At 48.3% G+C, this 27,927-nt stretch overlaps 1 protein-coding gene across 4 annotated transcripts in view; it reads left to right on the forward strand.

Annotated features, from left to right (window-relative positions):
* Positions 1 to 27,648, forward strand: part of RAB22A (RAB22A, member RAS oncogene family) — a 57,289-nt gene extending 29,641 nt beyond the window's left edge. Inside the window, exons 3-8 of one of the 4 annotated variants that reach the window (XM_086702574.1) lie at positions 4,411 to 4,492; positions 14,558 to 14,629; positions 14,717 to 14,823; positions 15,447 to 15,556; positions 20,223 to 20,354; positions 25,575 to 27,648. In XM_086702574.1, coding sequence (XP_086558700.1) covers positions 4,411 to 4,492; positions 14,558 to 14,629; positions 14,717 to 14,823; positions 15,447 to 15,556; positions 20,223 to 20,320 — 469 coding nt within the window. In that variant the 3' untranslated portion in view covers positions 20,321 to 20,354; positions 25,575 to 27,648. Of the gene's footprint in view, positions 1 to 4,410; positions 4,493 to 14,557; positions 14,630 to 14,716; positions 14,824 to 15,446; positions 15,557 to 20,222; positions 21,813 to 25,574 lie in introns of those variants that run through there. The other 3 variants (XM_086702573.1, XM_086702571.1, XM_086702575.1) reach the window with 3 other exon arrangements.
* Positions 27,649 to 27,927: the final 279 nt, after the last annotated feature.

Genomic DNA, 27,927 nt, shown 5'->3' on the forward strand with positions numbered 1-27,927 from the left:
TCAGGGGACTCAGACATTGCACAGGCAAATTAAAACAAAAAACAACCCGCAAACAAGCCAGTCAGGCGTGGCGCACAGATAGGTAGTAGGCGTCCTGGAGACAAACAGGGTGGGGTGCAGTTTGCAGGGCGGAAGCTGCCTGGTTTCGGGGCACCGCGCAGGCTCTGGGATCATTGGCAATTGGGCTAAGGTGGGAAGAATAAGGACTCTAGCCATGGGTCAGCTGAGGGAAGAGTACTGCGGGAAAAGGGGCCGCCAGTGTGAAGGCAGAAGCAGGAACGGTTGGAAGGATCTGAGACGGGGAGCAGAAGACCACGTGGCTGCAGCGGCCCGGACAGGATGTGCCAGATCGGGGTCGGGCAGCGCGACGGAAAAGACCTCTCTGACTTCCCCGAGGTGAGAAAGACGGAAGTCACGGTCAGTGTGAATGGCAGTGTGTTCATTCTCAAGTTGGGAGGGTTGACTGGGGAACACTTTGGGGGACTGAGGGCTTATGACCTTTGTTGTCTCTGAGAAGGCCGAACCAAGCTGCTGCCCGAAAGGGAGTGGAGCGGGGGTGGAGGGGACTGGAAAGTAGTCACAGCAAATCACGACGAGTAATTGGGAGTAATTGCTATGTGGAACGAGAGGCCACAGAGTGCCGCAGCTCTACAAGGACCGTCTCCACACTGGTCCGCGCAGCTCTGAGGCTCTCCTCCAGCAAGGCAGTCCCCCCCCCCACCAGCCCCCTGCCCCCCTGCCAGAGGGGACCAGGTGCAGGGGCTCCTTGGGGCCCTCGGCCCTTCCCTGCTTCCGCCTGTACCACAACCTTTGTTTCACCCACGGAGATACAAGGTTAAGTTGGGAGTAGATTTGGGTGCTCGTGGATTGGTGTCAGCATGTGGGAGCCTTAGGGGACCTGACTGGGAGCACGCAGGCCTGGAAAGGCACCGGGCAGCGTGACTTGACTTGGCTGCGCCAGACTGTCACGGCACTTACTGGCCTCCCGGGGAAAGGGAGCCCCTCCTTTCGGTGACTGGCTTCAGCTTTTCTGGTGCTAGCCAGGCGGGGAGTTCGGTACCTCTCCGTGGGCATCCATGTGGGTGAGCGGGCGCGTGTGCTTGTGGACGTGTGCCTGCACTCACGGACATTAGAACCAAACGCAATTACCTTTGTGACCAGGGGGTGGGTCTCTGGCCCCGGTCCACCCCCTCCCTCTCCTCTGGGATTTGGCACATTCAACTTGGTGCCCGTGGCCAGGGATGCAGCTGCGCGTCTGTCTGGTCCATTCGAGAATGGTCCGAGCCCCACACTAGCTAGAGATGGATGGGGGAGAGAACAGGAAAAACCACTCCCTGATTTGTAAGTCACACGAAGCCATAGTCGAACTCTGATAGGCCGATGTCATTCCTGTGTGCTGGTTCGAAGGACAGCAGCAGAGCCAAAGCAGTGAGAAAGCCGGGGACTGTGAAGGCAGACCCCAGACCTTGCTTGCACTGGTTAGGGAATCCCGGGTCACCTCGGCTGGAGGGGAGGGAGCAGCTCTGGGCCCGGAGATGATAGTCACACGAGATTCATTCAGAGTGGAAGGCCAGGTCACCTCCCCAGCCACCCTCTCTTCTCTGGGGCCCTCCACTTCCGGTTGACTTCTGAGGCCCGTCCCATCCATCCACTCCTTTAGTTCCTTGAATCTCATCCACATCAGCCTCCTCCCTCCATCTCCTGCCTCTGGCTCCCTGGTGTAACCCCCCCCCCCCCACCCCGAGACCTCTCCTAAGACAGACATCAAGGGATGCCCTAAGAGGGTCTTCCCAAAGGGTGCTTGCTCAGACACTGTCGCTATGTCAGAGTTCGTTTCTTTGCTTCTCTCTTGTCTTCAGACTGTAAGGGGCAGGGATTGTAACTCAGCGCCACCTGCACCCCCCAGCACACTGGGGATTGTAAGTATGTTCAGTGATAACAGACAGTAGACCAAAGGGGTGTGATGAACTAAGCGTTAACTTGTTTGTTGCAGATGTGATCCAGGTCTCAAGGGCAGGCTCTGGAGCTGCTGTGGGCTGGGAAGTCATATGTGCTTTGAAATGTCCACTACTTGAGTGCCCAGCATCTGGTGGGCCTGGGGTGCTGGGGGCCAATGAGGAAACTCGACCTTCTGGTGCGCCATCAGTGGGTTTTCGCGATGAATGAGACGCTGCATTCGTGCTGTCGAGCCCTTGCCAGTGTGCTTGCTTCTCGTAAGAAAAAGCCCGGAGACTTTTCTGGGTGGTCGAGACAGAAGGACAGATGAGACTCCTACAGACACGAAGAACAAGAAGCCAGCAGATGTGGCTGCAAGAAGACCTCAGTTGAGCTTGCAGAGCTCAGTTGACTCGCCAGAGCTCCGTGTAGACAAGAAGGAGGTGTGTCAAGAGTGATGACGATGGGGAGCTGGGAGAGTGGTCTCGGGTCAGACAGGAAGTTGGATTTAATCTGTCAGATTCTTATGTTGCATCGCAGCTGCCATTTTACGTGTCTTTCACCTGAGTAGTGAACCCATGTATTCGTTAAAGGAGAAATCGTTGGCGGATGGGTTGAGCTTTGGGGAATTCTGATTCTGGAATGAAACATTCCCTTTTAATTGTTGCATATACCTTTCTCATCTTTTTGTCTCCTTGAAGCATATTTCTTCTCTTGCTCTTTGAGCGGCCAAAATGGATGTGTTGGGTGCGTTGGTTCTGTTCACAGGCCTCTATTGGATGCCTGTTGTCACTCTTCAGTGTAACACCACAGCCGTAATTGATGGAGAGTTGAGCTGTAAGCTTTTAGGACTAATTGCAGAGTCTAAACTAAAACATTTCCTGGAGCTGCCTTTAAATAATAATAATAATACCTTGTATAAGTATAGTGCTTTACAATTTACAAAGCACTTCCCCATGCCTCATAGCATTTAATCTTCACAAGAAACACTGCTTTTTGAATGCTCAGATCTTTCCTAAGTGAGAGATCACGTCGCACATCCTGATTTAATCATGGTGGGTCGTCAGAAGTTTTTGATACGATAACCATTTATCGAGCACCGTCTATGCATAAAGCACTTTACTAAGGATACCAAGGGGTAAATTTCCAGTAAATAAATATCCAGTAAATAGTACCTGTCCAATAAATGTGATCTTGCTTCCTCATCACAGTCACTATTCCAGAGGCTGCTTGCTAAACCATAAACTGATATAAATATTGCCAGGCATTCATTGTATTAGAGTTTAAGTTTTTAAAACTAAGGATTGATACTTCTCTAAACTCCGTGATTCTTCAGAAAATCATTCTATGGATTTCAGCTTGCACTTTCTTAAAGAACTTGCACAATTAACTTGAATCTCAAAAAATATTTCAGACATCCTGTGTATTTGAAAATGCCTAGCCGTCGCATTCATGTCCTGATTAAGATGATTAGGGTAGGATTCTAAGAGTACGACTTGGCCCTCGGCCCCAGAAGGCTTGTTATCCAGTACAAAAGAAGGCATAATCATCTCTGGGTTCTGCCAGCAGCCTGATAGGCCACGTGGAGGAGCCTGGGGGACAAAGGACTTCCCAGGAGGGAGCCGTCTGCCTGAGATGCGGGTAGAACACCGGATAACACTGGAGCTGAGCCCAGCCCCAGGACTTTGAGCCTGTGTCCAGGAGCCCCCGGAGTGTCCAGGCATATGCTCTGGGCCACCGTGGCTCCTCACAGGATCTCCAAAGAGGAGAAGACGCCCAAACAATAGGGACCTTCCAAGGCCTTGGGGCAGAGTGGTCTCTCAGAGTGAGTGACCTACCCACCGTCCCTCCTTCCCCATCGAGGGCGGGGTCAGGCCCAGAGGGCTGGTGTGGCCCACCGGGTCAGCTGGAACTCGGAAGTGGCCCCCAGGTCATCATGTCTTCGGCCGTCCTCTTGCTCCTTGTTTGGCACCTGAATTTTGTTAACTCTAGTGTTGTACGACCTCTCACTCAGCTACTTGTATAGTCGTGTGGTTGGGGAATGGGGAGCACAAACCGCAACGGCCTATTATTTTTTATTAGTGCACTCCCTTCCTGGACACACGGGTTTTTTTAGAAAGTTTTCCCATGATACCATCTTTGTTAATAACAGCTTCTGTGTAGTTTACAAGGGAGGTCCATATCTAGATTACCAGATCGTCTCTTGGTTCTTTTGATAAGGAGCTTAGGCAATCCCAAACCAAAGAACTCTTTGGGGCAGATGTGCCAAATGCTTTCTTTTGACCCAGCATATGCAGCTAGCGTCCGAGCCTCCCATAAATACTCCAGAGAGGACCACAATTAGGAGATGGGGTGGAGCGGGAGTGTGAGCTTAAGTCTAAGTGATGTTTCCAACTGGGGCTGGCGTCGTGCTTTAAATAAAAGTATTTTATTTCTAAATAAAAGTATTCTGATCATTTAGGTCTCTCTTTATAGGGCATCTTTTATGACCAAGACTGTCCAGTACCAAAATGAGCTACACAAATTCCTAATCTGGGATACAGCTGGACAAGAACGAGTAAGTTGCCCTTTAATTTACTATGTGTTCTTCTGAGGCCCACAGTAAAGCTCCGACCAAACTGTCATTGTCCCCATCATTCCACGTCACTCACTTCTCTCCCGCGCACCAGAGACGCATTTATTTCCATTTGCGTGGGCCAGCCTTTTTCTTTTCAATTAGAGCCACAAAGTCCACTGATGGAGAAAGTGATAATGGGCACTGAGGGCATTTTTATACTTTTTAGTGTCTCGGAGTAAATGCTGACTAACAGGCCTGATAAAATCCCACTCAGAGCATTGTGTGTAATTTGGGGCTCCATCCTCTAGCAAAGATATAAAAGAATTAGTGGTCGAAAGGGAGAGTTAAGCACATCTCATTTATAGCTGCCTTTTAAAAGCTAAAGAGGGAACTTTACAGCATATAAACTTTGAGGTTTAAGTGAAACGGATGAGCTAACACGGATCTGAGCAATAGGTAGTTAATAAACGCCTGACGATAAAATTGTCCGAGATGGTTCTCTGCATAAGGAAGAGCCTGAACCAGGGGTGGGGCCCGGGCCAGGGCATCCTGTGCAGAATGGGATTTCCTGAGGCCCACCCGTATCGGACTGGGGTGGGAAGGCAGGGAAGGGGACAGACACTTCTCTGCTGCCTCGTTTTCCCTCTGGGCTCCGTGTCTGATTTCCCTGTCGAGGGGCCTCTGGCAGCCACCCCATTATTCAGCTGCTGTTTAATTTTGTTTTCAAGCAGTACTATCAAAACAGAACATCTGATGGATGCACGGTGCTATCGTAAGCTCTTAAAAGGGTAGCAGAAGTAACCAGGAGAAATAGTCTGTCGTCACGGTCTTATCTAAGACGCCATAGATACCGCGTACGCTAACAGATCTGACAAGAGTCGTCACAGACAAATGGAGGAAGACAAAACAAGCCATTACTGTTGTCCTAGACGTAGACACCATACATTTGTACAGATTTCACGTCTTAAGTTGGCTCTGTTTGGTTTCTTCTGTCGTTTTCTTGTTTGTTTTTTTAACGCTGGATGTCGTGCCCTGCGTCCAATTACTCATCTGAGATATGTCTGCCTCATCTCCCACTCCCCACTCCTACTCTGTTTGTGTTGTGCATCTAGAATGGAGCAGTTAGGACAGCTAGACCTTTGCTAACCATCACTCTCCCAGCCTTCACAAGCGTGGCTTCCCGTAGCCTTTGTGAATGTATCTGTAGACACAGCCCTGGCGTCTGTCCTATTAGCCAAGAACGCCTGTGGCTCTTCGTACCAATAATATATGTACCTTTCACTGAATCCCCAAGTTCCAATTACCCCCTCCCATATATTTGAAGATCCAGCAAAACCCTCATCATAAAGAATCATGCTAGAATATAGATTCCATTATACTTTGAATCAGAGCCTGTCCTAGGATACACCATGATGTATAACATCTCTTTTTTCTAGAACATAAAAAAAGAATAACACAGCGCTTTACGCCTCTCTCTTACCGCTACCATAATAGCAGGTTCTTTTAAGTTTTGTAATTAGCTGGCTCGCCTGCCTCTTGTTGCCCCACTTGTGATTGATTCTGCGGTGGGGTAGTTGCTCCGGGATGCAAGTCTACCTCCCCCTGACCCGAAGCTGGGGGCTCGCTTAGGGGATGGGCAGCGGACGGGCAGGGCTGGGGAGAGCCGCCCCGTGGAACCCCGTTCCGTGGAGACCGTCGGGAGAGGAACGCCAGCTACGGGGCAGGAGTGACATCCAAGCCAGCCAGGCCGCACGGGGTTTAAGAAAAGCAAAACATCTGACAGCCGACCACAGACGGTTGAAATGCTGTGAGCCTCCTACGAGACCCGTCCGTGGGCTCGCTGACTGCCAGCTTGTCCTGGGCGAGGCCTTTAAGACCTGAGTGTGCCACACTCGGCCAGACTCCATTTTCGTCACTTCCCCCCCGTTTAACTTTGGGACCAGGCTGCTTATGGTCCTCCACCATGCCATGTGGTCCCCTCCCCTCGTCCCTGTGCACTGTTGTTCCCTCGGCTCGGAATACCCTCCCTCCCACTTGAGCCTAGAAAGCTCATATCCAGCCTTCCAAACTCACCTCTGATGTCACCTCAAGGGGGGGGCTTTCCTAGCATCCCTGCTCTTCTCAGAGAAGTGACTGCATTGCCGCCTGCCCCCGTTGCTCACAGCCGAGTCTGGAAGTCGCCTTGGACGCGTCCTTCCTCAGCTGCCCTCACATTTTGCTCATTCCGCGTGCCGGGCAGCTGTGTCTTCTGAATGTACGTCACATACGGTCACCTCCCTCCACCTCTCCTGCCAGCGCTCCGCTCTCAGCCACCTGTGACTCACAGAGGGTCCCTGTAGCCTTTTAACTGGTCCCCTGCTTCCCCCTTCCCAGCCTGCCACCCTGTGTCACTTCTCCTCACAGGACCTGGAGGGATCTTCTGAAAACAGGAATCAGACACTACTCTCTTCCTTCAGTGGCTTCCCACTGCTTCTCTCACAATAGCCAAGGCCTAAATGGCGGCCTACAAAGTCCTGCACGGCCTGCCCTGCCTTCTAGCCCCGGTGCCCCTCCTGGTTCATCCACCCTCTCACCCGCCGAGTTCCAGCCCACTAGCCTCCACTCAGTTCCTCAAATGCCCCAGGGCCCTTGCCTCTCAGGCCTTAGGTACATCCCTCCTTCTGCTCTCTTCCTCTGCTCAGAGCATGGCCCGCCGGCCCAGCCTGTTAGGCTCAGGTTCAATGACACACCCTGGAGTTTTCCCTAACCCCCCTGTACCGAAGCAGGACCCCAGTGCGTGCTCCATCACTGCCCCCTGTTCATTTTCCTGAGGACCCTCATTACAAGTTGCAGTTAGATGACCTGTCTACTGAGCTTGATTGACAAGAGCTGGAACCAGTGTCCTTTCACTGCCCTGTTCCCGTGGCCTAGCATAGTGCCTGACAAAGCACTGATGATCAGACGTTGGTTGAACCGATCAGTGAAGGAACTCTTCAGAGTATTTCCTTGTGTCCCACACGGTCTTTGATTGCCCCATCCACGGGATTGTCGATTTCCTCACTTGTGTCTTCTGTTAGACTGTGAGCTCCTGGTGGGCAGAGACTGTATTCACGTCTGTGCTCTCAGCCCCTGGCACACAGTATTGATGTCAGTGGACTTAGTCATTTGACTGCCAGCCCTATCTTTGCACAGATGAGAAGGACAGATCCTCTGCCTACTGTTACCATGTGAGTATTGCATGCCTCAAATTATAAAGTTCTGGTATTTGCGTACGTATTGTTCAGTTCTCTACAGTAGTAACGTACATCATGGAACCAAAAGGCGTCATAAAATGAGAATCCTTTCTGATGAACCGACCGTTCAGACATCCTCCCCATTGGACCCTCGCATCTGTTGCTGTCTATGGTTTTGGCAGGTGGATTGTCTTTCTGATGGTCTGGTTGCAATTGATTTGCCAATTGATTTCATTACATCAACGAAAGTGATTTTGGAGAACTTCACAAATGTCATGCAAAGCCATTGACAGTAGGGATCTTGTTAAATGATGAGGAAAATACCGATAAGGATGATGATATAAGTGTTTCAGAAGATAATGATTTGTGGACCAAAGAGTTGAGCAGCCTAGGAAAAGCTGATGGAGTCCTCAGATATTTTTGCGAAAATTTCCTTTTTATGACAGGATAGGAGAGTCAAGCATGAAATGAAAGACAGACATCGTATTGTGCTAGCATATTGTTTCATCAGGAGAATCACAAGTCCTCAATCAACTTCGATGCAGTGTTCATTCAGGAAACTAGCTCGTGCTTGCAATGATAAACCCAATGTTTTCCCTAACATCACATGAAATGAAACTTGTTTTCATAATTTAAATTTATTTTCTCAAGAGAGTGCCTTTGTCAGATCTTTGTGTCACTATTTGCTATCCTAAGTGAATTCATTTGAAGTGACCTCCCTCCACCAGTCATCCTTCACTAACAAGGACGTCAGCGGTGGCATGGAGGCAGAGCCAGCAGCACGCACGCAAGCTCCACAGATCCCATAAATACCCCAGAAATGGAGAAACATTTCAGATACTTCTGCCAAGAAAGCTTCTGAACCACAATCTAATAGATGCTGTGTCCAGTCCTTAGGTTTATGACTCTGAATCTTAATGTGGATTCTCCTGATGACCGTTCCCAGAGGTCAGAGCGCCAGGAAGGCACAAAGTCTGTTACTGTCCTGTTTTAAAATCGGGAAAACGTGTAGTAGCTGAGTATCATGCTAGTCTGGCTTGTCAACCAATGCAGCCTGCTGCCTGTTTCTAGAAGTAAAGTTTTATTGATATACAACCGTACTTTTTTGTTTATGTAGTCTATAGCTACTTTCAGTAGATTTCTTTAGTAGTAGAGTTGAGTAGTTGTGACAGAGATCAAATGACCCACAAAGCCCAAAATCTTGACTACGTGGTCTTTTCCAGAAAAAGTTTTGCCAACCTTGATCCAGAGACAGATTTGGAGCAGAGACGTGCAGATGTCCTCTGAGTGTCTTTTTAAACCACCACTTTCTTTCTTTACATCAAAAGGTCATGGAAAGAGTTTCAGTGTCAATAACGGCAGAGTGGCTTCTAAGGGACTAACCCTCCCAGAGACAACAATTATATACAAACTCTGGACAAAACATTAAAAAACAATTCTGAAGGCACTGCCGAAAGTAGTCTTTCGGGGACTACAGAAGGGATGGCCATGGTGAGGCTCATGTTTTTTTGTAGCTTTTCCCCAGAGGCCACTCTCCAGACCATGCAGCACAAGGTAGCTAGGACTCACACAGAAAGCCCTGGTTTTTAGCTTGTGGTATTTGAGGACAGAGTTTGATGCTGCTAGAGACTCTGGGGAAAGGGGGCGCAAATCCCAGAAAAGATGGACCCAACAAGGAAGCAACCTCTAAAATCCGCTCATGAATTCCCCTCAAGCCTCCATTTGACCCCCAGTTGCAAATGCACAGGGGAGACGCTAAGGAACTGGACAGAAAAACAACAGCTAGAGCGGTGACAAGGCTGAGCCGAGATTCGGCCCCTGCTCATCACAGGAGAAGCAGAGTCCAGAGGTGGAGTCCAGTCCTGCCTTATTGGAGAGGAGTGCCAGCACGACACCCTGGGCTTCCGCTGGAACCTCGGAAGGGCCGGGCCTTGCAGGTGAGACCACGTCCCAGACCACAAGTAGGCCCAAGTAGGCCCTCCCTCGCCACACGTAAAACCAACGTCAGGGCGAGTGTCCGGTATTTTAACACTCTTCAGACGGGCTAATAGAAGCCAGATAGTTTAAATATGTTCAAAGACTTCAAGAAAAAGTAGTCTTACTGACTTAACTACACATGGGGACCCTCGCACAGAAAGGAAACTAAGGATCAGACCGACAGAAATGCTGAAGCTGAAAAGCTGCAGTGCCTACGATAGAAACTCCCCTGCACGGGTGGCAAACAGGTTAGCCAGTCAGAACAGAGAAAGAGCAGGAAATCCGAACACTGTCTCCGTACTGCTGGGACAGATCCAGACAACCTGATTTGTGCAACTAGAGACCCAGCAGTGGTGAAGAGACAGGGGAAACAAGGAGAAGATCCTCCCAAGAGAATTTCCCAGATTTGGCGTAACACATCATCAACTCACAGATCCAGGAAGTTCCGGCAGACCTGTCAGTACAAAGAAACCACAGAGACTGCTGAAAACCGGAGTCAAAGAGGGTCACCTCGAAAGCATCAGGGACAGTAGACACACTGCAAGGAACAGCAGTGCGCGGGGGCCCCGGCTTGTCACCAAGACAGCGGCAGCTGGAAGACAGTGGGATGAGGTATCTTGAGAGGGCTGAGAGCAGAAAGATGTCCGTCTGCCAGAATTCTCTCTCAAATATGAAGTCAAAGGAATGACCTTTGTAGACGAACAAGAACAGAGAAGACTCAGCCGCAGCCCCAGAGAGTCTGTCTGGCCAGACGGACGCACCGCCGGGTGGCAACTCGTCCCCGTGAGAATGGCTGCCGGAAAGGGTAAAGAGGAAAGTCTGTCTTTTGTTTTCTTATTTACTGGCTATGAATGTAAACATCCTAACGTTGGATCGTATGGCTTCTAGTACACGTAGACTTTGAATATTTGACAGCACAGAGACCAATGGGATTTAAAAAATTAGACTCTTGCAAGGTCCTGATATTTTATGCGAGGTGGTGCATTTTAAACTCTTAAATAGACAGAAAAAAGCGTGTATTGTAGTCACAAGAGCAACCACTTAAAAATACAAGAAGGTGTGTGGGGCGCCCGGGTGGCTCAGTTGGTTGAGCGTCCGACTTCGGCTCAGGTCACGATCCCACAGTTCGTGGGTTCGAGCCCCGCGTCGGGCTCTGTGCTGACAGCTCGGAGCCTGGAGCCTGTTTGGGATTCTGTCTCCTTCTCTCTCTGCCCCTCCCCACTTGTGCTCTGTCTCTCAAAAAGAAATAAATGTAAAAAAAAAAAATTTTTTTTTTTTTAAATACAAGAAGGTGTAGCTAAAAGGCTAGTGGGCAAATTAAGATGTTAAAATTGAGTGCTAAAAATAGTGAAAAAAAGAGGGGATGAAAGGAAAAACAGGATTGTGTTTTTAATGAAATAAATCTAAAACAAATAGCAAAATGGGAGACCTTCTAACCAGCACATAGTTCAAGCCTGGTTTTTGATGCAATCTGATAACGTCTGCCTTTCAAACAGAATATTCAGTTCCTTTACCTTTAATGTACTTACTGATGTAAGAAGATTACCTTCACTGTTAAAACATAGCTTGAAAATAAGAGAATGAAAAAGCCTATTCTGTGTAAATCATAAGCAAAAGGAAATTATTGTGGTTACATCGCCATCAACAAATACCAATGAAATAGACTTGAAGACAAGAGTGATTATCAGGAATAAAGAAGGGGTGTGATAAGAGGGGCGTTAAAGAACTTTCTGTATGGATAGAAATATTTTATATCTTGCTTGGTGTTTGCATGGATGTTGTATGTATACACATACACGTTGGTTGTTTTATCAAAACTTAAGATCTTTTATCTAACTTAAGATCTTTGCATTTCTCTACATGAATTTTACCCTTACAAATTTAAAAAGAAAACCAAAAACCCAACAACTTTATAAAGGTTGTTGCCAGTATCATACATCAAAAGTGAAAGCTAAGGGACACCTGGGTGGCTCAGTCAGTTGAGCGTCCAACTTCGGTTCAGGTCATGATCCCACAGTTCGTGGGTTCGAGCCCTGAGTTGGGCTCTTGTGCTGATGGCTCAGAGCTTGGAGCCTGCTTCGGATTCTGTGTCTTCCTGTCTCTCTGCCCCTCCCAGGCTCGCTTTGTCTATGTCTCTCAAAAATAAACATTAAAAAAATTTTTCTTCTCTTAAAAACGAAAGCTAAAATTATATATCCGATAAGGGGTTAATACCCAAAATATTTAAAGAACTTAACACAGTTCAGCATCCAGAAAACAGCAACAGATAATCTGATTTTAAAATGGGCAGAGGAACTGAATAGACATTTTTCCAAAGAAGACACACAGGTGCTCAACAGACACATAGGAAGATGCTCAACATCACCAGTCACCAGGGAAACATAAATCAAAACCACAAAGAGATACCATCTCACGGCTGTCAGCATGGCTAGTCTCTAAAAACACAAGAAACAACAAGTGCTGGTGAGGATGTGGAGAAAAGGGAGCCCTCGTGCCCTGTTGGTGGGAATGCAAACTAGTGCAGCCACTGTGGAAAACAGGATGGGGCTTCATCAAACAGTAAAACTAGAACTACCATATGATCCAGTAGTTCCACTACTGAGTATTTAACCAAAGACAATGAAAGCATTAATTCAAAGAGATGGATGTACCCCTTGTTTATTGCAGCATTATTTACAGTAGCCAAGATATGGAAGCAACCTATGTGCCCATTGATAGACAAACAGATACAGAGATGTGGTGTGTGTGTGTGTGTGTGTGTGTGTGTATACACACACACACATAACAATAGAATACTTCTCAGCCATTAAAAAAAATGAGATCTTGCCGTCTGCAACAATATGGACGGAGCTAGAGAGTATAATGCTAAGGAAATAAGTCAGAGAAAGACAAATACTATATGATTCCACTTACATGTGGAATCTAAAAAAAAAGCAGAAACAGATCCATAAATACAGAGAACAAACTGGTGATTGCGGGAGGGAAGCAGGGTGGGGAGGTGGGCAAAATGGGCGAAGGGGAGTGGGAGGGCCAGGCCTCCAGCCGCGGAATGAAGAAGTCGCGAGGAGGGCAGGAGCAGCAGCAGAAGTCGATCAGTGGTGCTGTAATTGCAGTGACAGACTGGCAGCCGTCCTGACCAGGGGCACAGCACAACTCATAAACTTGTCAGGTCCCCTGCCGTACACCTGGAACTAGCAGAGCGTTGTGCGTCCGCTGTGTGTGACAGCAGTGGACGGATGACCGAAGGCACAAAGGGAAGAAGGGACTGGAAAGGGAAGCTAACGCGTCACCCGCTGTGCCGCCTCACCCTGTGGAAGCCCGTCCACAGTCTTTTCCGTCCGGTAACGTAGCTTCCTGCTCCGTAGTGCTTTCTTCCTTACCATCTTCTGTTCTTTTCTCGTGCAAACTGAACCTGTTTGTTTGGAAATCATCAGGGTTTCACCCCAGAGGCAGAGATCTTTCTCACAAAGCGTAGTGACACTTCATACATACGGCTGTGCCGTCTGGCACTCAGCTGGTAACGTCACCTCATCCTGAAACCGTTCTCGACTCATTTGCTCCCCGATTCGTGCTCACCGACAGCCTGCCAGGCACCAGGCTCCAGAGATGAGATGGTAGACTGGGCAGACGTGCTCTCCCCTCACCGAGCTTGCACTCGTAGTTTCACTTTCTCGTACGAAACTCAAATTAACTTAAAAGTTTAAAAGCCAGGGGCGCCTGGGTGGCGCAGTCGGTTAAGCGTCCGACTTCAGCCAGGTCACGATCTCGCGGTCCGTGAGTTCGAGCCCCGCGTCAGGCTCTGGGCTGATGGCTCGGAGCCTGGAGCCTGTTTCCGATGCTGTGTCTCCCTCTCTCTCTGCCCCTCCCCCATTCATGCTCTGTTTCTCTCTGTCCCAAAAATAAATAAAAAACGTTAAAAAAAAAAAAAAAAAAGTTTAAAAGCCAAAGGTTAAGCTCATTGGAAAAGAAGTTGCAAAAGCGGTAATTCTGCATGTGAATTGTTCCGTATGCCAGATACTCCCCTGTGACGACGGTGCCTACCTGTATTTGGGGGTCAGCCACCAGAGCAGAGAACAGTGGTATCACATCAGCCGTAGGTGGGCTCAGCTTTCAAAGTCGGGGTCTACAGTGAAGCTCGGCTGTAGGTAAACGTCACGTCCACTGAGCAAGATGCCCAGCAAGCAGCGTCCCGTTTTCCACTTGCCGTCTCTCGCGCTCCTCGGGAGAGGTGGCTGCTGAGGGGGCCCTGCGGTTATCCGGGTCGGGGCCGGGGTGCGAGGGGTGGGGAGGGGCCGCACAAGACAGTGAGATCCACGTAAACGGAATGAGATTTGCGCCCGCATTTGGGAACTGCCACGTGCGCAGAGAGATCAGACGAGCAAGCTACAAAGTCCCCCGAGTAGCGAATGCAAACGCGGACGCGTTTCTGTAGTACGATCGGCATTTAGATTACAGGGTTATCTTTACGACACCCAAACGCAGCCACTTCTCTGGAGAACGATTCACGGCATTATTTTTATCTCCGTGATAGTTTTGGAAGCCAAAGTGTAAAGGACTATTGAACAAATGAATTCGGGGATTATAACACAGAGTTCAATTAAGAAGCCTTTTTAGCTGAAACAATTGTTTATAGCACCATATTTAATTCCTATAAAACTGTATTCTAAACTGTCTTCTGCGAGACATTCAGTGTTACGTTAAAGGTTTTTTGCCTTTGGTAATTACCGGTTCATCTGCTCTAACGCATCACGTCATCTTCTTTGGCTTGAGAGAAAGATTACCTTCTGTGCAGGGATAATGGGCCTAAAAGTCAAATAAAAAACATCTTTAACCCGCTTTCCCAATTTTGTTGTTTCTTCCCCCCCCTTCTCCGCAGTTCCGTGCCTTAGCACCCATGTACTACCGAGGGTCGGCTGCAGCTATAATTGTTTATGATATCACAAAAGAAGTAAGACTTTCCATTTTCCTTAGACTGTTCCGAAACCCCGGTTTTGGCTGCTTAGCCCTCCAGCCGCTTTCCTTTCTTGTGTTCCAGGAGACATTTTCAACATTAAAGAACTGGGTGAGGGAGCTCCGGCAGCATGGCCCGCCCAATATTGTGGTTGCCATAGCAGGAAATAAGTGTGATCTTATCGACGTCAGGTAAGTTATTAGAACGGGAGATTACGGTGCTGATTATGTGTTCCTTTTCTTCCTGAGCAATATCCAATATAAGAATCTTCTTTTATTTTATCTCTGACATTGAAAAATTCCTTTTGGTTCAGTTGAAGTCCTGAAGTTTCCAACAAAAATTAAGAGTTCAGACATTTGGGGGTGATTAGATTACAGAGAGAGAGAGAGAGAGAGAGAGAGAGACGATGTGTGCTTTATTTAAGCACTGGTGACATCATACTTGACGTTATCTGAGGTTAGTCTAGCCCCCACCCTGTTCCCATGACCTAGGGTACTTGAATAGGGGAAAACATGTATACCTTAAGGAAGGCACATTTATTGGCAATTTCTCTGGACCACTTCCGTGATTCCCAAAGCGAGGACTTTCCTTTGGGGGGTGGGGGGAGGGAAACCCCCCCCCCTTGCCATTCTGTGACCATTCTGTCAGATAGCTGGATTGCTCGTACTGCTGGGTTCTGTTTTGTTTTGTTCTGTGCAACCATATAAGTGGTGTAATCGGGAGGACCATGTTTTCAGGGCTCAGTCACTAGCCGTTCATGACATCCTTTGTCATCACAAATCTGGTTAATTACCGGGTAATTGTTGCCTTCCAGAGAAGTCATGGAGAGAGACGCGAAGGACTACGCCGACTCCATCCATGCGATTTTTGTGGAGACCAGCGCGAAAAACGCAATAAACATAAATGAACTCTTTATAGAAATTAGTGAGTATCTCTGTGCCTTGTGGGTTTCCTCTGTGCAGAGCAACTTAATACAGAATTACATGGCTGGGGAGAATTCCCTCCGTACATAGAATAGTCTGGTCTCTGACATTGTTCTCAGTGGCACGAGATTGGAGAACGTAAGAGTGGCGGCTGGGTTTCAGCTCGTGTTCTCATTGCTGGAGAGCCCCTGCCTGATGACTGCGACCCTTCTCAAAAGAATGTTGCTGCCGAATAAATAATGCTCAGGGCCTTGAGGTCCTGGAAGCTGTCATCTTGCGCTCTGTCTCTCTAAATGTGTTTCAATTAGCCATCCAGAGTCATCGACGGTGAACAAAACGATAAAGGGAAGTGAAATTCAAGTGTGATTCCACTGTAAGAAAAACCTCAAAAATTAATACCAGGAGAGTAAAAAGTAAGACCTCCCCTTCCCATCCCTCCCCCTTCCCTTTCCAGAAGTGTTAATATGATGCTGCTAGATGGAAGGAGGCTGCCGCATACCTTGGGGACCCTCTACAGATTGTATCTATGTTTATTCATTTCATTCAAATTCATCAAAATATTTATTGAGAACCGTTCCTGGCTCGGGGGAGCCGGCGGTGAACAAGACAGGCGTGGCCCTGCTCTCCTGAAGCGCACTTTCTGCTTCGACAGGCAGGCAGCGAGCACAAATATGAGTAAGATCCCTCCCGGTGATCTGCAGTGATGGGAAACGGTAGTGTGGGATGAAGTGAAGGCGTGTCCGCTGGTGGTCAGGGAGGGCCTCCCCGAGGAGGTGAGACTGGAAGGGTCAAGCTCTGCAGGGACCTGGGGTTCACGTTAGCCGGACGCGTCAGACTTGCAGGTGACCGGGAGAAGGCTGACAGGGCACGGTGAACTTACCCGTCCAGATCCGTCGACGGTGTGAGGTCAGAGGTCACTGAGGCCGGAAGGGCACTTGGCCATCGTGTAGAGGAGGGAGTGGGGAGTGCAGCACCCAGCACGGCCAGGCAGGGACGGGCCCCCAGCCCTGGGACGCGGAAGCCGCAGACAGCCCCCGCGACCCCGACAGCTGGCGTGTGGGGCCCCGCACCAGCAGGTGGGGTCACACTGGCATGTAGGCCCCTGGTTGCCCAGTTGCTGGGGTGGTTTTTATCTTTATTCTTCGATGGTTTTAGTTGGCTCAGGGTCTGGGTTTTATGTGATACGTCCCATTGTTTAGACTGGGCCACCGATTCAAGCGTCGTCAGAGTACCGTGCCAGAGTCCTCGGAGTCCTTTCAGAGTATTGCCGAGGCCATCTGCCACCACAGAGGGCCACTGGCCCGCTGATCTCCAGCCCCACGTCCAGTCCCTTCACTTCAGCATTTGAAGTCACGACGTGTAGTGCCTTCCTGGACTGTAAATAGCAGTTACCCAAATACACACTTGAAAGGCAGCATGAGGCCAGTCAGGAATTTTTCAGTTCAGGCGGAAACATCCAAGAGCGTGCTGGTGGGAGCGTGCCAGAATCGTTGCCATTTTTTTTGGCGTGTTCTTCAGTAGTATTAAGAACAAAGGTAGTGAATGATGCCAACAGTGACAACTCTTAAATAAAACCTAGCACGTACGTGCTCATTTTCACTGTGAAAAATAAAAAAATCTATGTTCCCAAAGATCAGAAAAATTTAGAGAGACGTAAATTGAGTTTATTGTTTACCGGGTGTAGTAAAACGCATCAGCGCAGTGCCTGGCATGCGGACTTTTTATTGAAGCATAATACGCGTCCAGGAGGGCGCTTAGAATTACGGAGCTCAAGGAATTTTCAGAGTGAGCATTCTCCTGTAATCAGGACTGAGATCAAGACCCGCCAGCACCCCAGGAGCTCCCGCGTGCCCTTCCTGTCCTTCCTGTCCCCACCCAGGGAACCGCTGTCCTGACCGCTAGCTCTTCAGATTGGTTTTGCCTATTTTTGTACTTTGTTTTTTTTTTTTTTTTTTTTTTTTTGAACCTACCGTATTTACTCTTTTGCGTCTGGCTTCTTTAGTTCTACGTTACATTTGTCAGATCCACCCGGATCATCACCGGACTCGCTCTCGTTACCGTAGAGTGTGTGCGTGTGGAGAAGGGGGTGACATCCACGGTGTAGTCACCCGTTCTGTTGATGGGGGTTTGAGTAGATGTTTGCAGCTCGGAGCTATTGCCGGTGGTACCGTGAGCATTCCGCTCCGTGTCCAGGGTGCACCCTCTGTGCACGCTTGTTTGTCAGGTCTGTTAGGACCCAGAAGAACGATCACTGAGTCGCGGGGTGTGCAGGTGCCCATAGGAATTTGCTGCCAGACGGTCTCCAAAGCGGTTACACCAGCGGACACTCAGGCTGGTGGCCGCATCCGCTCTGTGGGTCTTGATCTGCAGTTACGACCTGCAGTTGATGACGTTGAGCCCCTTTCTCCATATTTATTTACATTTATGTGAACAGATCTGGATATCCTCTTTTGTGAACCTTTGCCCGTTTTCCTGTTGGGCTACCTGCCTTTTTCTTAACTATGTTTATCATTTATTTTGGATACGAGGCTGTCGTTGATCACGTGTACTGGTGGCTTGACTTTCATTTGTGAAGCGAATGTTTTGGTGAGCTGGGGGTTTTGATATAATATATTATAATATATTAATATGTAATATATTAGTAATACCTTATATGGTGATATACGATTATACCTAATATAATATATTATATTATAAACCTTCACATAATCCGGTTTATCCTTATTTCCCTTTACGGTTAGCACCTTCTGGCTCCTACTTAAGAGATCATGGTCTGTTCCCAAGTCATGAAGATGTTCTCCTCTGCTTTCTCCTAAGACTGTTTCAGAGATGGCAGCACCAGCTGCATTTCCACGATCCGTTTATTGGAAACGTGTAACAAGAAGCTTCAGTAAAGCTTTTAAATAAATTTGCAGTTTATTCACAGCCGTGTCTACAGGCATCTGAATAGTCACTGTAGGACGCTCTGGGGGACACTTTCCAGTGTAGACACCACGTCGTGTACTGCCCACCTGAATTTGCGGGCCGCTCAGCCTGCTGGAGGCTCCAGGCTTGGCGACCAAGGCCCTGAGAGTGGCAGGTTCCACCTCAGCCTCGTTCGTGCAGAAAGATGCACGTATCCATTCATTCCACGCTTTCAAAATACCTCCGTTCCTGGTAGTGTGCTCAATAGACCCCAGAAACAACGATGGAGAGACAGGACCTTTTGCCTCGCACAGCGTAGGGTCTGATTCAAGAAACCTAGTTCCGTAAGCAAACAAGTAACGTGCTTCTGGCTCCTGACTGACTTTAGGGTCGGAGGTGTTGGAGAGATCTGGGAAGTGGGAGGGCCTCAGGAAGGCCTCCGTGCACGGACGCAACTCTTGCGTTCCCGTCTGGGTAGGTGGATGGCGATTTAAGGTTTCTCCTGAAATTGACATTATGCTTCACGGAGCAGTAAAGTGAAACCTGTTCATTCTCATGCATTGTTGGTAGGAGGATAAAGTGGCACAGCCTCTTCAGAGAGCAATTTGGTGGCATCTGTCCAAATTTATTTTATTTTATTTTTTTTTAAATTTTTTTTTTCAACGTTTATTTATTTTTGGGACAGAGAGAGACAGAGCATGAACGGGGGAGGGGCAGAGAGAGAGGGAGACAGAGAATCGGAAACAGGCTCCAGGCTCCGAGCCATCAGCCCAGAGCCCGATGCGGGGCTCGAACTCACGGACCGCGAGATCGTGACCTGGCTGAAGTCGGACGCTTAACCGACTGCGCCACCCAGGCGCCCCATGTCCAAATTTAAAGTGCACGTCCTTCTTGTATTTGTGCTAGATAGACACTGGGAATGTGGTGTAGGTGTCAGATGAATACCCAGGGGCAGAATAGCGTGACCCGGTTCTTCCCCTCCTGTTAATTTATCTTCCGCGTCGGTTCACAGAGATATTCTTTACACTGTTGTTAATACCATCACAGTGTTGGAAACAAACTAAATATCCATTGACAGGGGAGTGGTTAAATAAATTCCGGTGCCTCCATGCAGTGCAGTAGCTCGGAGCCGTGAAAAACCGTGGTGTGGTAGAACAGCCCCCAAAATACGTTCAGCGGAAGCAGCAACGTGGACAACCGCGCACGTGGCTGCCCCTCTCGGGGCCGAAGGAGGGGGACAGCTAAAGGTGTGGGTGCACACCTGTCTCTGGACGGTGGCTCTGCCCCAAGGCAGAGGGACAGGCATGTTCTGATGGTGGAATTTTGTGTACCGGGGTGCGTACGTTCCCTGCTTATTAAAACGTTTGTCAACAAGTAATTTCTTTCTGATTAAAAACGGTTTTGCTGAATGCAACGTTGATATCCTCGTGTGGACCCCTGCACAGAAACAGGACATGAGTGGAAAAACCGCGGTCATCTGATAAAAGTCTGAACCTTAGTTAGTGATGTGCCAGCATGGGATTCTTCATCGTCACAAGTGGTCCGTGGGAATGGGAGATGTTAACACACCCCGGGTGAAGGATGTGCGACAGCTGTCTACGATTATCTTTGCAGCTTTTCTATAAATCGAAAATTGAAAATCTGTGAAATCCTTTTTACTTTAGTGAAACCTGTCAAGCTGCATGTGCACAATCGTTGCGTCTGGGAACCAACCGATTGGAAAATTAAAGCTCGTTCCCTTCCCTCCTCTCCTCTCTGTCTAGGTCGAAGAATTCCGTCCGCCGACGCCAGCCCACCATCTGGCGGGAAGGGCTTCAAGCTCCGGAGACAGCCTTCCGAGCCGCAGCGAAGCTGCTGCTGACCGAGCCTCGGCCTCCGGACTGGGTGATGATGAAGTAGGTGGTCCAGAGAGTTAACAGGAGGGCTGGGGGCCCTGCTGGCAGGTTTCGCCTCGCCGGTTTAGGGTCTTCTTCGTGCAAAAAGGATTCAGAGAAATTGGCCAGTTCCGCTTCCTCTTTGGAGACTGCAGCAGTACCATTTCAGTCTGCGGACCTCCATCCCGTAGAGTCTGCTGTGCAAAGGAAGGGACTGTATCACTTGACCTTGCGGAAAAGGAACATGTAATTGTATGGATGGCAGGATCAAACTGTTGAGTAGTTTTGTAATCAAGGTTTTATGTAACATTTGTAAAGGGAAAATTAGCACTTTTGTGGTTCTCGAGGGAAAAAAGACCTTGTGGAGATTGTAATTTCCTTGGCGTCCCGTTACCGCTGCTACGGGGAGTCGTAGCATTTAAGATGTGGTAGGTGAGGTAAGCGGATGGATGGCAATTATCATATGAAGCTAGATAGAATGGGTTATTTATAGGCCCGATGGAAATTACTCCCCCCCCCCCATCTCAAAAGCACTTTTCCTTGAAGACTTTAGCCCGTGACGCATCCAGTAAATCAATACAGTCCCAACAGGTGCACGGCTCACCCGAGGCTGGCATTCCGGCCTTGTCCTGTACGTGTCACAAAATACATGACTGGCACCTTTTTAAATACGCTCTCGCGATCAAGATGGCGGTGGCGGAGAAGGTGCCTGGAATGAACCAAACTGCATACGTTGGAACTGACTAGCAGTGGTTTTAAAAAGAGGAAGAAGAGAGAGCGCAAAGCGGTGTAAACGGTGGGGAAGCCAGTTCTCTGTTGCTCAGCATATGTAAAGTTGTAGTCTATATTTATGAGACCATTGCTTAAAGATTATAAATTATGTAAATACATGAATAAACTCTATGTTTCCTCTAGCACTCCATTTCATCTTGCACCCCGTGTCTTCGTGTGCCCGCCCACTTTTCAGCCCGTCCACGGGAGACTCTGAAGCACGTTCGTGTCGTGCGAGGGCACAGAGCGCTTGGCTCTCGGTCTTTAAAGATGTCTCTGCCTCACCTTCCACGCACCCCTCCCTTCCACCCCCCATCTGGAAATCACAATAAAGACATATGCCACTCTGACAAGCCTGACTAGCCCTTCCTAGCCTGGGGGTGAAAGATTAAGCTCCGCGTTCCCGTCATTTCACCTGGTCTGGGCGATCAGTTTCTTGTAGCATTTACAGCGACCCCAGACAAGTGTTTTAAGGGAGCTTTCCTTGTTAACAATTCAGCTTATCTTTCTGTTTCCTTTATTCCCCTGCCTCTGTTAGTGGTTAACACTCTTTCCCTCAGGGAGCCTAATGAGGTTTTTAATATAATCTAAAAATAAAGCACTGAAGTGAAGTTGGTGACAATTTGCTCCTGGTCTAATTTGGCACCCTTCCAACCTGAGTATTGTAAGGGAAGGAAATTTACAAGATTAAATAGGAAATGAAACAGCTTGAATTTCAAACTAAATTGTGTTTTCAGAGCTATCCTTAAACTGAACAGTTGAAACTTTTAAAAATAATTGTTATTTCCCTGTGCTCCCCCCCACTTGATAGGGGTAGATTTTAATGGGAAAATTATAACGCAGATTAAGTAAAAAACGATTCCCTTTTCCCTGGTGGATATCTTAAGCATTTGAAATTATTTATTCTCTTCCTGAAATCATATGGAAGGAATGTGGCTAGGGAAAATTCTAGCGTTGTGTTTAAAATACGTGTGGACTCTGCCCTCCCAGCCTCTTGCTTCCTTCCCACCGTGCAGTTAGCTCTGAGAGAAAAACACACGGTTCTGAGCGTGGGCTCCTGACACCTGAAGTGGGCGGGCAGGGGACGGTGAACTTTATTTCCTATGTATCCAGATGGGCCAGGACATCTGGCCCACGCCCTGGTATGTCCCTGACATCCCCACTGCTGGGCCTCTCTCTCCGCGAAGGCCCACAAAGTAGAAACAAAGGTTGCTCGACTCCTAACTTCGAGGCGGTGCACGCGTGGCCCTTTTCTGGCTCGTTCCGCCAAAAGATGCCGCAAGTCTGTGACCTGCACGTCTTCTTCCTGCAGACCTGTCGGCGATGGCACGGTGCCTGGGTGCACGGGGGGGAGGGCGGCCCCGTGCCTCTTCCCGGCGAGGCGCTGGGAGGCGCCCCTCCCCTGTTGCGCCCCTGGCCGCGTGCGGCCCAAGAGGGCCAGCTCCCCAGCCCCCGCAGCTGCTTTCTCTTCGTGACTTCTCACGCGCCTCCCCGCTGTCGAAGGCATTTCTGTCGGGTTGCAGCCACGCGTCTTATCCGGAGAATGGCTGATGTGGGGCGCCCAGGTGGCTCAGGTGGCCGGGCTCCTGACTCTTGATTTCGGCTCGCGTCACGACCTCACAGTTCGTGGGTTCGAGCCCCGCGGCGGGCTCCACGCTGACCGTGCCTCCTTCCTTCCTCCTCGCTTCCGACAGACCGTCTCGGGAGGGGACGAGACCCTGCCCCTCCCGCGGTTGTCACCTTCCTGCTCAGCAGCAGATTCTTATCTGAGATCCGTGTGGTCCATACCCCGTGAAAACGGGGGGCAGATGTTTCCATTTGTCTTGTTTGCTTGTGTGATACAAAAGAGGAATGTTAGAGGCAGAAGCGGTGTTTTCTTTTGAACACACTTTGGATCAACGACCTGACCAAGCAATGATCTGATACACATTTGGTACATTCTCTGTGGTTCCGTCTTAGGAGGAAAAAAAACTAGATTTCAAAGGAATCGAGACGCAGCCCATCTCTAAAAATCTTCTTTTTGGTTCTCTTCTGACAAAGGGCCATTTGAAAAAACTTTGGGGACTGGAAGGAGAAAAATCACTAATTAGCTGCAAGGGTGTATCGATTCCTCTCAGAGAAATTGAAATGAGCTCTTTTGCAGGTGTCCAGTCCCAGGAACCATCGGTCTCCAGAACTCTCCTTTCACACAAGTGTTTTTCTGATTCTATGATAACTAATTAGCCATCATTTGATGATTAAAAGAACATAAAGTAAGAGTATGATTAAGTGTCCTTCATTTTAAACTCTCTGTAAGAAGTGATTAGGAAGAAGTACCTATTGGAAGCCCTTCTGGTTCCAAATGAAACCTCCATCACCTGCTTTTCAGCCGCAGGCAGCCCGAGTGCTACGCGCGGCAACTGAAAGATTTAGTTCTTTGAAAATAACACACTCCTTGTTGCCCATCTGCGATTTTGTTTGAAGCGGACGCCTCCCGTATCTGGAGGATCGAGCCGTTTGTATTAGAGGCTTGACCTCCCCCCGCCCCCCCCCCCTTTGCGTGGGCTGGTGCCCTTCTCGAGGTGATCGATTCTCATTATTTTTAAATATATTAAAAAGGGAAAGAAGACCACATTTAATCTGAGAACTTCTAAGTCTTGTATTTTCTTTTTTTCTGTTCTCGAGAAGGAAAACAGGTCTAGGAGACCTTCTAAATTAAACTCTGGGAGATAAAGTAACGCAAATGTCCTTTAGGTAGCTTGCGTGGCTTTCCTGGAGATGTCAGACCGAAATATCTGTACTTGCACGGCACTGTGTACAAACGGCCAGGTCGGATTCAGGTTACACGGCACTAATTGGCAAGTTAGCCTCAGAGCTTGGAAAGCCATTTGTTCATGGTCGTAGGCACCTGTTACCTTCTGCGGGCGAGATGCTAAAGATCTATAAACTCTTGTAAGCGTTTTTTTCCCCTCGTTTGTTTCTGGTTGGGTTTTTTTTTTTTTTTTTTCTTCTTTCCTTTTTTTTCTTTTTTTTCCAGAGCACACTGAGAACATGCTTCATGGCCCCTTGGTCATATAAGATATAGGAGCCCGGTATGTTATACATGACAAATGGGCCCTCACACATTCCCGTCTTTGCAAGAACCGGTATGAGTACAGAGAGAAGCCTTTCCTTCTGGGGAAAAGTTACTGAAAGCCCTGGGATATCTACTAGGCACCTGCTTTAGAAGGTTGTGGCGGGGGGGGGGGAGGGGGGGAGACAGCCCACAAACTCAGGCTGGCGCTCTCCTCTTTTTTTTTTTTTTAATGTTTATTTATTTTTGAGAGAGAGAGAGCGTGAGCAGAAGAGAGGGAGACACAGAATCCAAAGCAGGTTCCAGGCTCCGAGCTGTCGTCAAAGAGCCCGACGCGGGGCTCGAACCCACGAACCGTGAGATAATGACCTGAGCCCAAGTCGGACGCTCAACCGATTGAGCCACCCAGGCGCCCCTGGCTCTCGCCTCTAAACTCTGTAGTCTGTAAATGTTCCTCCGACCTCTATAATGATGCAAGTTAAAGGCAGCAGTAAGCTAGATGGTGTGAGCTTGTGGAAAATCTCCCTCGTTTAAATTTGTTTCAGAGGGACTAGGAGCATGACTTCTGTTTGCTCTTTGACTTCAGGAGTTCCTCTACCTCTTAACGGTTCCAGTGTGTTTTAAAGGAAGCAATGGAAGGGACCTTTAAGGATCAAGCTATTACTGGGTACCTGCCTTCAGTTAGCTTGGTGCATCAAAAGTTCAATAGCGATGCAAGGTAATGTTTAGGAGACTTATTTTAACCCCTGTGGTGCTATTATAAAAATAGTCCAAGCAACAGATTTATCCGAGAGCTATGCATTATACTGCGTAGTTTTAGAAAAAGGGCGTGGGGTGGAAATTCAGCTGAGGAGTGGAAGAAATGACCTCTGCCAGTTCTCCTGGACAGCAGAGTTACTTGTCTTGACTTCCAGGAATAGAAATCCAGGCAATTTGATGATCTGATTTGCAAAAAAAACATTAATGGCATTCTGGGGGCATTCGTCCTGTTTTGTGTGCAAATGAAAGTCTCTAAAATATTAGAAGGGTGTTACATTTTTCAGGAGCCTCTACTTTTTCAATCTAAGAGAATGATAAGAGAGACCTCGTGCGATGAAGTTTCATTAGACGTAATGAAGAAAGTAAATAAATAAAACAGAATCCCCATATTTCTCCGTCTGTCCTTCAGAATTCTCTGAGTATACAGGAAAATGATTTACTTTCCAAATCTAGAAGGACTTCCAGTCGGCATAGATCAACTTTAATTTGATGGTCTGTGCCATCAGAAATAACTAATATCTGTGTTCTTTCCTTTTAGAGTGTAATCAATTACAGATGCTAGAATATTTTTGGCTTCAAAACAAAAGGGCTCCGAAGTTTAATAAAAAGCAAAATTTTAACCCTTCCATCTTCTCCTTTTATTGCATTGAATATTTTAGATGGTGAGATGAGGATGTGTCATCAGTGGACACTGGAATTAAAACCACGGAGTCTGAACAGATTTAACAACAGCAAAAGCGTTTATTGCTAGTTCATTTTCAAATGTGTATGGTGCCCCGTACCTCATCAACATGCTTCGTAAATGAAACAGACAAAATTCGGGGTGGCTTTCCATACACGGGAATCCAAGGGCCCAGAATTCAGCTAATGAACAGGAAAGGTAGTAATGATTTTTTTGAAAAAGCCCTCTTTCACTGGCAGTCTTGAACTGCAGATCTTCGTGTTCCCCTTAATCACGCAGCGGAAACAAAACATGCTGGTCTTCGTGCCACTTCTTGATTCAGGAACTTGTCCTTGTTTCTGGAAGCGAATTGTTTAAGGCAGCAGTTTGAAGGAGCTCTGTCCAAACAGCATACTGTGCACAAGGCCGATCATCTTCACTTGGAACCGAAATTGTCCAGGAAACTCACGCATCCTGTGTCGGGTTGTAGAAAAGCGGTGCCCGCCTCCTTCGCCAGGGCGAGTCTGAGCCCACTGGCTCCCCAGGCTGGCCGCGTGGCAGGTGGCACACCCACCCCCACTCTGGAACACTGTTGGGCGGGCATTTTGCTCTGGGGCCTCATTCTAGTACCATTTGGGCTTGATCACGTTTCTCATCGAGTTTGTGCTTGAACGGTCCGTTTTAGCCCCTGAAACATTTTGAAAACAAGGCTGAAGTTTGTGTGCCTCTGCTGACTTCGCATATGAGGTTATTACGCAGTTGATGGAACTTTGTGTTCGTGCAGGCCACGCACGTGATGTCAGGGTGCCTGGTCGATCAGGCGCAGGCGGTGGAGTTATCGGCAGGTGGCCAGTCAGAGCAACTGACGGGTGGCTCCATGTTTAAACCATTTGTTGTCTTGTGTAGACAGAGCTGTATTGCCCCGGAAAAGATTTTTCTTTTTTTACTCTCCTCCAGCTCAGTCTTTCCATCATTTCGCTTGATGAGTCATTCACATAATTGTCAATCATGCCTCTGACCTTCTTAAGAATTGATGTCTTGCCTTCTCTGTGATCGAAACAGACTTCTTGCCTTACTTCTCTTCTTCTCACTTGGCGGTGGGCTCTCCCTTAAGGACGCACGGCACCGGCCGCCTCCTTAGTGCACGTGGTGCCCTTCGCGGGGCTGCCTGGCAGTGGGCTGCGCCCACCACGTCCAGCGAGCGCTGGCGGAAATCGCGAAGGCTGGATAATTCTAGGCGAGGGGCTCCCATGCTTCCAGAGAGGGGATGGGCAGCACCGGTGGACGGTGGCAACACGAGTGAGTGGCAGGATGGGTTTTAGAGTCGGTGATGAGATGGTTGGTCAGAACGCTGCGTAATTTGCGTTCGGGAAAGTGTGTAGAAACACATGCCTAAAGTCTTGAAGAGAAACAGCTGTGGAGATGAGCCTCGACTTTTAAAAACGAACAAAAAAATAAACAAATAGAAGCTATGCTGTCGTACCAGCAACTCTCATTTCTCCTAAGAATGTCATGCCTTTTCAAGACCCGATGCAAGGAGTAAGATATTTGTGCCTTTGTATACTAGCATCTATTATGAAAACACACACACACACACAATTAAGTTGCTTACAACTTAGACTGCTTTGTAGCACTATAAACAGCCTGCATTTATAGCCGTGGCTTCACCGCATGACATCGCTTGATTGCCCGTGATGCAATACTGTCGGGGGGATGGCCAAGCTCTTACGGACGTCGAAGACTTTATTTTTGCAGTGTATACCTTGGGCTGGACCTAAGTCTACATGTGAACCGTATGATGTCTGTATCGTTTGTAGACGCTGACAAAAGAAAACCAGATCTTTTGATTTTTTTCTTGTTGTTGTAAGATTTATCTTTCTCTACGTAATGCTGGTAGAAGGTAGTTTGCGAGCAGTGGTAGGTTTGGCATACTTTTATTGAACTGTATTGCTTTAGCTTGCGTATTCTGTAATCAACTTTTATAGCGCGTAACATGCTAAATCACTCCAAAGTTTGTTGCATTGTAAGAAGGGTGTAAACATTTTGTTAATAAAATGCTGTGTTTACAAATACGTGTATTTGCCTTTCAAATGGTTTGGTCTCTCTTTGTGGCAGTACTGAGCACGTGCCTTTCTTAGCCACGTACCCTGAAACGGTTTGAAAACTGTTTTGGAAAAGTGCCCAGGCTTTGCCAGCTGCCGTCCCCCGCCCCGGCTGGTGAGCAGCAAGGCGGTTGTGTCACTGCTCCGGCCTCCCGGCCCCCTGCGGCACCCTTTCCATGCCCTTGCTCCATGACCTTCCACTGAAGGTGGAAGTGAGGCCGGGCCAGGGCTGCTGGGGCCACACTCGCA

Source organism: Puma concolor, chromosome A3 (genome assembly GCF_028749965.1).
Source record: "Puma concolor isolate L17-30 chromosome A3, mPumCon1.1.hap2, whole genome shotgun sequence".
Lineage (NCBI taxonomy): Eukaryota > Metazoa > Chordata > Mammalia > Carnivora > Felidae > Puma > Puma concolor.